Genomic DNA, 14632 nt, shown 5'->3' with positions numbered 1-14632 from the left:
TAAAGATTTGCAATAGCTTACTATACAGTGACTTGCTAGGTTGAGGATGTGGATGGCCTCCTAGGTTATGTTCAAAGGTTGCTAGTTGATTTAACAGGATGGTATAAAGTGGTGATGGGTTCATCAATATTAACTAAATCTAAGGTATGATTGCATGAATAATGGAGCGATCATTCATGATTGATGGGTGGGGCTATAAGTTGTGGTGTGGACGTGTGGATCAAGTTTTAAAGATCAAATCTAAGGTATGATTGCATGAATAGTGGAGCGATCATTCATGAATGATGAGTGGGCTATAAGTTGTGGTGTGGACGTGTGGATCAGATTTATAGATCAAATGAAACGAATTGTGTATACCAAACTTTTTTAGCTTAGTTAATTCTGTAACAATCGATTTATTTGTATCATCATAAAAAGATCTGTTACCGTAATTCAAAAATCACTCTTTATAACATCATTACTTAACGTTAAGAGCATATTCTTTTATAATAAAATTGCAAAGAATATAAATTTGAATCAGGGTTCAGCATCATAATTCAAGTTACTCTCTTTTCGAATTAAAGAGAATTACTTAACTTGAAGTAAGATCTTATGTAATCTAATGTTAAAAATGTTGCGAGTTGCGACTTCTGAACTAATAATACTATGTCTGTTTCAGAAGATATCACAAGCTTATGCTTCCTAACTCCTACCAAAAAATAAGAAGAACGCTGACAAGAGTCACGATTCGATGGTCAGGAGAAGAAAAATTGCATCCACAGGTTACAAAGGATATAACATCATCAGGGTACTCTATTAGGAAGATCTATGAAAAGCGCCTAAGGATGTCGTTTACTTGGATTTAAATGGACCCGGTGCCTGTGCTTCAAAACTAGGTTCAATCACAGGTCTTTCAGAACTATGAACGGTAAATTTGAAACAGTTTATAGATCCTTTTTACCCCTAGCGCATCAACAAAACTAAAGAATATCTATTACGATCCAGAGGCAAGTAGAAAGACCCTTCCGTCCAACCACCAAACCCCAAGTAGGATTATAAGTTAATGACTACATATCTCTTTAGAATTGTTACCGTCGTCGCTATCTTTATTTCAGTTTAAGAAAATTTTTAGGAATATAAGTTATAGGTGGTTAATGGAAAAAAAAAAGATTTTTTTCTCGGATTGAGAAAAAATAACTACACTTCTTTACAATCATTCATAATCAGCCAGTAGCTACTTAATCGCATCTGCCACAAAACGCTGCGAAAAGCCGTCATTAAATATATCGAGATAATTGCTAACCGAATGTCACCGTGAGATGAATCATGTGGGACGCTTTGGATATTCCAAAGCCAGATTGTCCTCTATCAAGGAACATCTTTAGATGACTTCTTATGTCGTGGCATTTTGATGAAATTGGATGTTGATTTTTTACTAAAAATAACTATTTTACTGGTGTAGGACTTTGTTGACGTGCTGATTTTTGATTTTTGTTGCTCCCAACAACAAATACATGTTTGAGATATCAATTTGTACTGGAAAATTTATTACTAACAGTAAACGTCAGATATGGTAAGCTCTTCATGGATAATGTAGAACCCATTTTATAATACTTTTGAACAAATTATAGAGAATAACGCTTACTTTTATTGATTTGTAACATAATTTAAATATAAATTGCACATATTAACATCATTATATATATAATTTTTATTTTTTACTAATATCATCACGTTCTTTTCCATCGCCATACTCATAATTGGTGATTTTTTTGTTAACGTTAGCACGTTCTTTACCATCATGAGACGTTCTACCCATAATTTGTATTTTTTGCTAAAATAATCCATACCTATGATTTGTTTTTCAATCATTTGTGCTAACATGATCACGTTCTATACCATCACCATACCCTCATCATACCACGTTCTTTTCTATCACCATACCTATAATTTGTAATTTTTTGCTAACATGAATTACATGATCACGTCCTCTACTACCACCATACCATCATCCATACCACGTTCTCATACGCTCATACCACCATGATTTAATCGTTTTTGTTAACAAGATCACGTTTTCTACCATCACCATACCAACAAGATTTAATATATGCAATTACATAATTAAATCTAAACATGAAATTTCTAATCATTATACTTAAAAAACCATCACAAATTTGATGTTTTTTAATACATGATGTCCTCGTTAAATCAATGTAAAAAGATCCACGACCTCTTAATCCCAATTCATAATTTCTAATATGTTCTTTCCAATTATCTTTACTCCAATTAGCCAAAGCGTTAGTAAGCAATTCAGCATCTTCAATCGCACTATTTGTTCCTAAAAAAAAAAGAAAGAAAAATTAATAAAATTACACGTATTACACGTATTACACGTATTAAATATATAAAAATATCATATCGTATATACCTATTCCAACCCAAGGATTCATAGCATGAATAGCATCACCTAACAAAGTAACTCTTGTAGTTTCCCATTGATCAACAGATCCAGGATCTATATCCCTTAATGGTCTTCTTCTTAAAGGATAACAATTTTCATGATCATTTTCAATTCTTGATTTAGCCAAATCCCAAAATTCTAAAAAAATATCAGTTAATTTTCCTTTAGGTCTATTTTCTTTAATCCTTTTTTTAATATCATTAAAAACAAATTCAGGATTTTCATCATCAGGAAATTTTGATGTTGGTAATTCATCATCTTTATAAGTCCAATTATCATTTTTTTCATGATTTTCTGAAGGATAAGAATAAGCAAATGATACTCTATAATATGATGTTTCATTATTATTATTATCATTAGAATCTATAGGAAATAAACGAAACATTAAAAATGTACAATCTCCTTTAGGACCCATCGTTACTTGACAAAGACTATTTCCAGTTATCGATAACATACGATCCATAAGTTCTTTATTTGGAGTAATATCAGCACAACATTGAGTTATTCCTAAATGATTTATTTTCAATTCAGGAATTTTCTGTTTTCGAACTAAAAAAAAAAATTTAAATTTGATGTTAGTATAATATAGTAGTGTCTGTTGAACATATTCTTATATAAGAAAATCTTAATATTTTAAATCTCGATTATTTTTTATAAATTAAAATTTTTTTTCTTACTTGGAGAATGAATACCATCAGCTCCTATCAATAAATCACCTCTTTCTCTAGTTCCATCATCAAAAATAGCCCAAACATTATCATCATCTTCATGATAACCAATACATTTTTTACCCCATTTTACATCAATACCTTCTAATAATAAATCTCTTAATCTATCTCTAAAAGTTACAATTAATGTAAACATATTATTTAATTTATTAAATTCATAAATATTTTTAACTTGATAACCTGGAGTTTTAAATAAAACATTTCCTTTATGATCATAAAGACATGAACTATGATGTTCTTGATGTTCTAATTTATTATCTAATACAACTTCATGAAGACGTGATGATATTGATTCTGGAATACAATTAAATAATGATTTCACTCCTGTATTATTTAATGTAATATGATATCCTTGCCATTTACCTAAAAAAAAAATAAATAAATAAATTTTTTAATAAAATTTTATAAAGTAACGCTACGGTAACGCTACGGTAACGCTATGGTAACGCTATGTAAAAATACTATGTTATTAAAAAAACCTTACCATTTGGACTTATTTCCCGATCAAATATTTTTATATTAAATTTCTTTTCGAATGAATTAAGATTTTTTTGAATTGAATGAGCTAAAGTTAACCCTCCTGGACCTGCTCCTATTATAAGAATCGTGGGAATTTTATGTTCGTTCATCATCTAATATCAAAAAAAAAATAGATTTTTTCACAAAATCTAGTAAGACAAAAAAAAAAAAATAGATCGTATTTAAACATTTGAAGATCATGGAAGGAATCTAAATTTAGAAACTTCTGCATAGAAAATTCGAATTCGAAATACGGGATAATTCGAAAACGGGACAATTCAAAAAAAAAAAATATCGGGAAAATCCAATTCAAAATCCGATTCAAAAAAAAAATTCAGGTAAAAAAAATGGATAAAAACGAATCTGGATAAATTGAAGAAAAAAAAAATTCGAAAATGAAATCCCCTTTTCAATTTCCTTTTTTAAAAAAAAAAAATTGTAATATAAATTTATGGCCATATAAAGTAATTGTTTCTGGATGATCAACGCTTGAGAAAAAAAAAAAGAATATATATTTTTTAACAGTTTAAAATGGAATTTTAATAGATATTGAAATAGATATCAGATATTTTATATTTCATACATATGTATTAATTAATATACAATTTTTCATAAAAATAAATTTTATACAAAATACAAATAAAATGTACAGTATATAGGTTAAAATATCTAAGTTTATGACCTGTTCCGCAACGAACCCATAAAGTACAACCCACTGTAATCCACTGGTTCTAATATAAATAATTGTTTACATACAACAAATAATAATAAAAAAAAAAGAGAGAGAGAAAAATAAACAAATTGTCTTTTTTATGTTTAACAAAAGTTATACAAAATATGAGCCTGTAAAAATAAAATAAATAAATAAATAAATAAATAAATAAAATAAAATAAAAATAAATAAAAATCAAATATAAAACATTCAAATTCGTTTCATTTTAATTAATATTTACTTACAGTCTTACGCTCTTACATGACTTTTATTTGTGATCTTTTGAATCTTTATCTTTTTCATTTACGTAAGGACATGGGACAGCTTTAGCTTCAGACATTTTAAGAGGGTTCTTGATATCCAAACATTGAGGCGTTTCTACTGGTAAACTTGAACCGAATTGAACGAACACAAATATCAAAGCAATAGAGTAAATAGAGTAAATCAAAAGATTTTTCATCAAATTCATTTTTTTTTATTGAAAACAGGGAGAAATAGCAGAAATAAAAAACTGAGGGGAAAAAGAAATGGAGGCTTTTTAGTCATTCTTTGTATGCCACAGTTTCCACGTGGTAGTCCAATTCTAAATTTAGTATTTATTTACCATCTGTGTAGTGTGTACCAGGTTAATATGGCGCAGCAACTCGGCCGTATCACGGAGGTAGGATCTTTATTCACCAAAATTATATATAATTCAAATTTTTAAACCATCATTCCATCAATCAAAGTACGTCCACATAGAAATTACCAATTACGAATCTTTGAATATCAGATATTGCAGATAGCGCAAGTTTCCATATTTTTGAAAATTTTGAAAAACTGAACATACCAGGACCCAGAAATATATGGTTTCACTAATGCGCTCGCTGGAATTAGGCTGAGTAAGGCTTTGATCGGCGTACAATTTTTTTCCTATAGCTACTGTAGCCTGTAGGTCATCAGATTACATATTTTTTATCATGTAGTTTGCTAAATTTAACTTTAATTGAAGGAAATTTTTTATAGTTGGTGATGAAAAGCAATAATTATTTTGATTATTTTAGAAAAAAGATATTATTGAAAAAAAAAATAGTAAAATAATTTTAATTTTTAGTTTTTTACAATATTTGAATAACACATTATAGATCACATGACTTTGAAGCATTTGCGTATAAAGTAGGATTTTCAATACCCAGGTGTCAATTATGATAATATAGTTATTGAGTATGATATATACCTCCGATGGTGTATAGTATAGTGTAAAAAAACTATACTGTATAGATAAAAGCTATACTGTATAAAATAAAAAACTATACTGTATAGATAAAAATTATACTGTATGGATAAAAAATTATACTGTATAGATAAAAACTATACTGTATAGATTTTTGTCAACTATACTATACAACATCGGAGGTATATATCATACTCAATATCGTTTAACCGGTCAATTATGTTTATGAAAAAAAGTCTGCGTACAGCTCATAGTATCGTCAACTGAACCTATTATATATATTTCTCCCGGGCTTGATAAAATAAATTTCGTATCAACCCGGGCTTAAAATACAAAGATTGCGGCTTTATATGGAATTGTTTCACTTCAATAATTATCGATACATGTGCATTATAAAATACAATAAGTAAAATTATTCCTCAGTAGAAGTAGTATTGGGAATTCACAAAATGAATAATAATTTGATTTGATTTTCTAAAAAAATATTAAAAACGATAATTTCAGTTAATTCTCTTTTAAAAAAAAATAAATATTAAAATAAAAATCGGTTAAATTTAATCCTAAATTTCGGACGTCAAAAAATAAAAATTTACACTCTGAGCATAGACTGATCCCGTCCCAGCAGGTGAATTTAAATCCTATTCTTTCTTGTTATTGTAAAAATTTAAATACTGTAAAATTTGTGTGACTTGATCAGCGATCCAAATAATTATTATTTTTTAATCAACAAAAAGTTGTAATGGAAAACAAATAGATTGATTGGCTGAGATCGATCAACAATTATAGTTAAACGAATTCAATGATTACACGTAATTGATTTATATAATGAACTATCAGCTAGTAATAACATTGGACGGGACGCTGTAGATAGTAGATAGAATCGACCTTTTCATTCAAGGTATATATTTTGACATCGTGTCAACAGTAAGTTAAGTAACAATATGATTATATTTATTGAAGCAATTGGAAATTGCCAGAAAATGCCGTGTTAATAACGTAAGCAATGTTTGGAAAATGAGTTCTTCACTGCTTCTGTTTAAAGGCTAACGCCAAAAATGCACGTATATAATGTATAGGATGGTTTAACATAAATTCTACACCAATGATTCTATACTAGGTTTTCAAATAAGTTCATCTAATGTTTCACCTAATGTATTCTGCAGAACTTTTTATAAAATTTTCAAATACAAGATACAATTTTTCATTACTAATTATTACTGCATAGTAGTGCATAATATGTACAGTACAAGTGCATATATATTTATTAAAGATAAATGACAAGAAGAAAAAAAATAAAAAAAATGGCGAAATGTAACAATATCGAAACGTAACAATATCTAAAAAAAGAAACTAATTTTTATATTATCTTTATTTATTTATTTTTTTTGGAAACATTTCTTTTTTGTATATAATAACGAAAATATCTAAGAATCAATGAGTCATCAACATCTCAATCATTAACTGTTAATAGATTTAATAAATCCATCTTTTTTTTTTGATTTCTGTCAAATGATCCTATAATCTATTCTAACAAAGGAAATCTTATTTGCGCAGTGAAGTTACACTACATTTACTACATTTTGATCATTTGATCATTTGATCAATTTTTTCGAATTTGGTGTAACATCTTAAAATACGTTAAACCACAAAAGGTATATAATACAAAAGATGATCACCGCAGATTTTTACATGACGTATTGAGATTACTAATTCACCATTATAAGACATTCGCTAAATAACGAAGAAAATCTCTTAATAGGAAATTTTTACACATAATAAAATAATTTTTATGTCTTAGACCTATCATGGCATCGACCGGGGTTTTGAGCCATTTAACATTTGACGATAAGGCATTTGAACGATAAGGAAACATAAAGTATTACGTTATCATAAATGGATTGAAACTAATTAATTTAATTTGAATTCCAATTTTATCATTGGTCATATAGATTATGTAGGAAAAAATATTTGTGCGCAATTCAAAAATAAATAAATAAATAAATAAATACAGTATTAATTTGAACTTTATTTTTTTTTTTCTTTCAATCAAATTTAAATATTTTAACATGTAATGTCTTTTATTGGTTGATCATTTAAAAATTGTAAAATGCAAACATTTCAAAAAATTTGTTAATTATGCGTATATCGATCTGATGAATATTGGTTGTTTACATAATGAGGCTCGTATCTTTCGGCACAGACCGACATGACCGTGTGAATAAAATCACAAGGGAACAAGTGAATCTCAACTCGTAGCACATTTCAAACCAATCTTTGGTAATCGGGACCCAAAGACCATAATAAAAAGTTTTATGGGTAAAAATGGTAAATCATTATGGCTTCAATGACTTCAATGGCTTCAATGGCTTCAATGGCTTAATCACGTGAGTCAATACAACGTCATCAATTCAGGTTTCACGTACGGAAGGAATTACGGATAGAATTACACTCAGAACGATATATATTTCATCATATGTTATTTTTTGGTTACAGCGTGTGACATTTTTGACATATTTTTTATTTTGTAACGTGGTTTTTGTTTAAATTGTTTAAATTGCGTCTTTTGTGAAATAATGCTTTTGATCTACGTCTATTTTGGCAAAATGTTACATTTTTAGCGCAACTATACATGAATAATATTTTCTTTTCAAAAAAATAATTATAAACGGTGATGGACAAAAAAAAAATTTACACAATATATCACAAAATAAATTATTTTTCACTAATATTAATAATAATAATAATTGGTTTAAGGCTAATTAATAGTTTTCTATCATTGCATAAAAAGGTTCAACAGTTTCAAAACAAACTTCACATGGTTGATAATATTTCATTATATATATATATATAGAATTTGTTATCTTCTTTGCATTCTTGTTTATTTGCTTATGTATATATATTACATATATTATATATATATTTTTTTCGATTTTTTCGATAAAAAAAAAAAAATTAATCAAACCTTAAGTAGGTAAATATTTTTATCTCCGAATTTAATTCCGGGTTATCGGCTACTTTAACAAGGAATACTCGGTAATTAAATTTTACTTTGTAAATAAAAATAAAAATTGTTTTTTTTTTTGACGTACTTCTCATTGATGCCATAAATAGGAAATCTAATACAATAACTCATGAGTATTTGTTTGAAATAATAACATAAAATATTTAAAGAAAATAAATAAGTTTTTTTTTTAAAAAAAAAACGGGCAAAAATCCGAAAGCCAAAAAAAAAAAAAAAAAAAAATATTAAAAAAGTATTAATAAACCGAAGTATTTAAAATCCATTTAATTTAACTTAATTAATTAATATTATAAATTCAATAATTCAAATACGAAAAAAAAAAAATTACAAATTCCGAACCTATTTTTTATTTTAAAAATATAATTTTCCCATTTGGATATTTACGGAAAATAAATTTAACCTGAAAAGAAATTTTTCTTGGTAGAAAGATAAAATGGAAATCCCAAAATAGAAAATTTAGTATGATAAGATAAGAAAAGCGCAAAATAAATAATAAACATTAAATAAGGCAATTAGATTTGATAAGAAAATGATCTGCATAAATTGAGACTTTTTATAACATTGGTGATATCGTATGAATAACTTTTTAAGTTTAATATGCAGGAAAACAAATTGAAAAATAGAAATGCTTTTTTGATAACATTTTAATGTTTGATAACATACTAAAAATATCAAAACAAATACGTCGTGTATAATCATTTTTTTGAGGTCCGATGAATCGGATCACAATCATTATCATTAATCAATCATTCAACCGATGATTTGATGATTTTAACTTACTATATATATATATATAATATTGTATTTTGTCCATTTTGTCCCTAAAAATAAAGTTTGAGTTTATTTTTTTTTCTCAACAGTTTTTTCGATTGTCAAAAGAAATTTTTTTTTCTTATCTTTTATTTGTATATATAAAGTAACTCGTTCATACATTATATAATTTTTGTTTATTTAAAAACCTGTCAAAATCTCGTTTTACAAAAATTCTCCCTTTGTTCTATTCTTCTTATATACCACTTGACCTTATCAAACCCCTTTTAATTTAGTTATTTTTATATTTTCATTTACGTATTTTTTACGTTCATTTTTTTTTTCCATAATCCTCCGTTAATATAAAAAAGCGTAAATATTCATTCTTTATTTATTTTGTAATTTCTCAAAATCGTTTCCTAATAATAAAAAAAATTCCCTTTATTATTAATGATTTCGTTGTTATCATATCTTTTCTTTCTTAACGAAATATCATAATAATTAATTAATTATATATAATATCATTTAACATTTATTTATTTTAAAAATTTGAAAATCCGCAATTATATCCATTTAGATAATGGAACTTTGGTTAATTTATGCGTCAATAATAGTTTGTATATTTTGTTTTCAAAATATTTATGTACAAGTAAAAAGAAATGGGTTTGTTCTCATGTGGTATAGCGTTTCAAATTCTTTTTTATCGCTTTCTTATGTAATTGGTGGTATAGTTTTAGGTAATGATAATTTTAATATTGATAATGCTTTAACTTATCAACGAGTTTGGTGTGGTATAAGTGGTTCGATTTTAACTTTAAGTTCAATATCAAATGCTGGTCTTGCTTTAGCTTTGTCAATTGAATTATATGTTTCTTTAAGATTGACAAATCCTGCTGCTAGACAAGATCCACGTATTATAAGATTAAATTTAGTATTAGCATTCATAATGCCGATCATTTCGGTATTAATTAGTGTAATGATATTAGGTATTAATGGTGATAGAATTTTTACAAATTTTGATGATGGTGGAATATGTGAAATTTCAAGACATGGAAATCAAAGAATAATTTTATTTATAGTTAGAACTTTACCTGAATATCTTCCAATTTATCCTTCTTGTGTATTATCAGTTTTGGCTTTGATTCCTGTCGCACAAAAAGTTTTTGAAAATCGTAGATTACAAAATTCTTTATCAATTCCATGGGCTATAGAAAAAGAACCTCCAACTTATGCTTTACCAACTCGTGGTGGTCCTCCTCCAAATCCTTCTATACCTCCAAATGCTAGAATGTTATTACCAAGAAATGTACTTTTACGTATGGGTCTTTGGTGTTGTTTATTAATAATTTTTGGTATTCCAACTTCTATAATATTATTAAAAACGAATATTGTATATTTAATTAATGGAATTCAAAAATTAAGTTATTTACCTGATATTGATATAACATTTTGGAAAAAAAATGGTAATACTTTACATATGGTAGTAACTATGGCTTTATTTTTATTATGTTTTGGTACTGGTGAATTTGCAAATGAACAATATTGTGAACTTTGGACAAAAATACTTGGTTTCTTATTTTGCAGGTAAATTAATTTGTATATTAATATTTGTGTTATTAAAATCACGAGTAGATTATGTCACGTGATAACTAATTTAAATTTTTTTATTTTTTTTTTTCTTAGACAAAGATCCAAATCGTCTAAACATAAATCACAATATGAAATGGGACAACAAACCAATCGCATAACACCAACTTCAACCATTCAATCAGCACCATTTTCATATCTTTCACATACACCACCAACACAATCAACATTTTCAAATCATTCTCATAATAATACGACATATTCCCAGGATTATAACGTGAATCTTAATCAAAATTATAATTATTACAATTACAATTACAATCATGATGAAAGAGCTGCTTCATTATCTGAATCAATTATAATCGGCGAACTTCCTCCGAGACCAAAAGCCGCTAAATTATTACCTTATTCAAAAAGTTATTAATTTGATGAGAGTGGCGTAAGAATTGTGGGATATGATTTCGTACATATTAATACACAACGAACAATACTCTCTCGTTCTTTAATTATCCGGTTCAAAATTTTTAAAAAAAAAATAAAATAAAAAATAAAATAAAATAAAAAAAATTAAAAAAACAAAAAAAACTTTCAAAAAAACCATTTAACGTTAATAGGATTTTAGAGCCGGAAATTTATTGAACACCATTCCTTCATTTAAAATCATTGACATTCATTAATTTTTTTTTATTACTTCATAAATGAGGTGATTATTGTAAATATTGAGACTTTTTTTTTTAATGATTACTAATATTTAATTCCTCTTCTGTTTTGGCGACCGAGGGATTTTTTGTAATTTTATTTAATTACCTTTTTTTGTATTTTAGTGTAATAATCTCTTCTTTTTTTTGTACGATACTTTATCTTGTAATTTTTTCTAAGCCTAGTTATTATCAAAGAAATCTTAATCAGAAAAAAAGAAAATCCAAAAAAAAAAAATCAATTTTTTTTATTTTATTAAATTTTATGATTGATAATTAATAGACGATTAGATAAGATTTATTGCGTACGCAGATAAGCATGTTGTATAATATATATATATATAGTATATAGTATTTTTTTTTTTTACCGAATATATGGATATCTTATCAAAGGCTGTGTTTTGTAACACAGTCGAACAACATTAGTTCACTTTAAGGATATATTTATTTATTTATTTTTTGATTTTGTAAATAGAGTTTTTAATCTTAATCTTTTTTTTTTCTAATAATAAAATAAAAAAAAGTATTTGTTATGATAAAGTTTTTTTAGATAAAATAAAGTTTCACTTTTTAAATTTAATGACAACATTTTTAAAAAAAGTAATACAAATTTATTTATTGAAAATGTTAAGAATTACTTGAAATATAAGATATGTAAAACAATTTTTTCATATATAAAATATGTAAAAACAATTTTTTGATATGTAATTGATAAGTAAAAAGGAGAATTTATCTCCGAAAAAGATATTTTTTGTTTAATGATTGGTTTTTTTTTTACATTTTATTTGTTTATTTATTTATTTGTTTTTCCTAAATTCCGTTGAAAAAAAATTTTTCCATTTCTTCTATGAATATTCTATAATAACTCTAAGAATATTCTATGATTACTTTTGGATAATCATGAGTTTGAAAAATTTCCCATTTTTATCCATCTTGTCCTTTACTGATCAACAAGCTTTGGGCGTTTTTTTTTTTTTTTTTTTAAAAAAAAATAAATTTATAACGCGCTAACATATAAAGAAAAGGATTATTATTATTATTAGTTATCAGTTAAAGAAAATTCTCCCCCTTAAATTGAATTAATTTTTTTAATCTATTTATTATAAATCTTACCCCTTCCTCTTGATAATACTTGTATAATTTTAAAATAGTTAAATAATTTTAAAATAGTTAAATAATTTTAAAATAATCTTTTAATGAAGGGGTGTTTAAATTACTAAATTTATTTATTATTATTTATTATTTATTCTATTTTAAGATTATTGTTTGTTTAGAATAAAATGTGCATTTCTGCGGTTTTAATATTTATAATTTTATAAATGAACTTTAAATATTTATAATGAACCTTTAAATATTTATAATTAACCTTTAAATATTTATAATGAACTGTACAAAACTCGCCAATATTTTTTATAATCGGAAATAATAAAATATTCCGATTAGTAATTTTACTTGTAACTGTAATCAAAATTTCGGATAAACTTAAAATAGTAAATTAGGAGTTAAAAAATAAAAATTTAAATTTTCTAATTTTAATCTTTACAGGGGGTCATGATTTTTGATATTTTTGATGTAAGATTTTATTTATTATTATTATTATTTTATTTTTTATTTTTATTTTTATTATTATTATTATTTTATTTTTTTTAAGGAGTGAAACTGCTTATTTATTTACCATAAATGATACGAGCATGTGTAAAGATACAAGCATGTGTAAAGATACAAGTAATGTGTCAAAGCTTGGCTTGCTTCATCCTAGATTGATAATTTTAATGTATAACAGATAATATAACGAAAGTATTAGCTAAATATCATCTTGAACGTGATACTAACTCATGATGTTCATGATGTTTTCATGATAAATTTAATTCTTATCAGTAACCCATAATATCTTCAAGTGCAATGTTTATAAGTACAATGTTTTTAAGTGCAATGTTTTTATGTGTTTTGTTTTTATGTGCAATGGTTTTAAGTGTAGTGTTTTTAAGTGCTTTGTTTTTATGTGCAATAATTATAGGTGTAATTCTTATCTAGCTGCGCCAATAACAAATAAATAAATTTATGAAATATAATATTATGATAATATTTAAGTAATTGACCGTTACGTTTAACTTATTTGCTTTTTAAAATGTGGTCATTTTGAGTATTTTAATTTGTGAATTTGTTGTGTCAATAGTTTTGTCTAATTAGGTATCGGAAAATTTGGAAAATGCTGATACGTTCCCTATGACGCCCACCATTTTATATCTCCGATTTTAAAGTGTAACGTGAATATAATTTTGAACTCAACATGATCGGTAATAAAGAAAATAGATTCACATAAGAGTTTGTATCTCAAGTTACGCCATATTGTGTTACTTCGTTGACGTAAATTCATACTGGATACGAATATTCTTTTAACATGTTCGAAAATGTATTAAAAAAAATAATTCCGTTTTCCTTTTATTACCTTATTACTCTTTTGTTTAACAGTACTATTTATATTTTATATCCCTTTTACTTACTCTTTTAATATATTTTAAAAAACATTATCGTAATTAACTAAATTAACCGGATCAAAATCCATATCGTCCCCTCTGTTTCAAGTACGATACGGTACGAAATTTTTGCAATTTTTGAGATAACAAAGTTAATAAGTAAAGTAGTACTATACGTTGGTGCAAGTTCAGACCGTACGCCCCTTATATTTTGATAGTACGTTGCGTTTACAAAATCTAATAAAAATTATACTAATACGTACGAAAGTTTAAAATATTTTCGTACAACTTTAAAATTTAAATACTTTCGTAAAACTTTAAATTTTCGTATTAAACATTATCCTCAAGGTAATTAAATTAGCTGCCCAACTTAAATTGTCAATTGTTCATTTATCCTTTGATTAGTCGAATTGACAAGTTATTTCTTTCATGAAAAATTATTTTTGAAGATTTTTATAAAAATGGTAGAAGAAGCCGAAGCAA

General features: G+C 25.8%; 3 protein-coding genes across 3 annotated transcripts; 1 reads left to right on the top strand and 2 right to left on the bottom strand.

The window, feature by feature from the left end:
* Window positions 1-1668: 1668 nt before the first annotated feature.
* On the bottom strand, window positions 1669-3800 carry OCT59_008670 (uncharacterized protein; the record flags this gene model as incomplete). Its single annotated transcript, XM_025321036.2, has 4 exons — window positions 1669-2320; window positions 2411-2992; window positions 3121-3534; window positions 3656-3800. 4 exons carry the CDS (start codon window positions 3798-3800, stop codon window positions 2028-2030), a joined length of 1434 nt encoding a protein of 477 aa, XP_025169967.2. The 3' UTR covers window positions 1669-2027.
* A 416-nt stretch (window positions 3801-4216) lies between these two features.
* OCT59_008669 (uncharacterized protein) lies at window positions 4217-4913 on the bottom strand. Its single transcript, XM_066142671.1, has 2 exons — window positions 4648-4913; window positions 4217-4533 (listed from the first exon to the last, which is right to left on the bottom strand). Exon 1 carries the CDS (start codon window positions 4869-4871, stop codon window positions 4671-4673), a length of 201 nt encoding a protein of 66 aa, XP_065999530.1. The 5' UTR covers window positions 4872-4913; the 3' UTR covers window positions 4217-4533; window positions 4648-4670.
* A 5147-nt stretch (window positions 4914-10060) lies between these two features.
* Window positions 10061-11501, top strand: OCT59_008668 (uncharacterized protein; the record flags this gene model as incomplete). Its single annotated transcript, XM_025321037.2, has 2 exons — window positions 10061-10971; window positions 11071-11501. The coding sequence occupies 2 exons, from the start codon at window positions 10061-10063 to the stop codon at window positions 11396-11398; spliced, it is 1239 nt and encodes a 412-aa protein (XP_025169968.2). The 3' UTR covers window positions 11399-11501.
* Between the last annotated feature and the right edge of the window lie 3131 nt (window positions 11502-14632).

The sequence above is a fragment of the Rhizophagus irregularis genome, chromosome 16, assembly GCF_026210795.1.
Source record: "Rhizophagus irregularis chromosome 16, complete sequence".
In the NCBI taxonomy this organism is placed as follows: domain Eukaryota; kingdom Fungi; phylum Glomeromycota; class Glomeromycetes; order Glomerales; family Glomeraceae; genus Rhizophagus; species Rhizophagus irregularis.
This window is presented reverse-complemented; position numbering and strand designations above follow the sequence as displayed.

Bases quoted from the DNA above. Each gene is read 5' to 3' on its own strand.
- OCT59_008669 (XM_066142671.1), bottom strand. From the start codon at position 4,871: ATGAATTTGATGAAAAATCTTTTGATTTACTCTATTTACTCTATTGCT.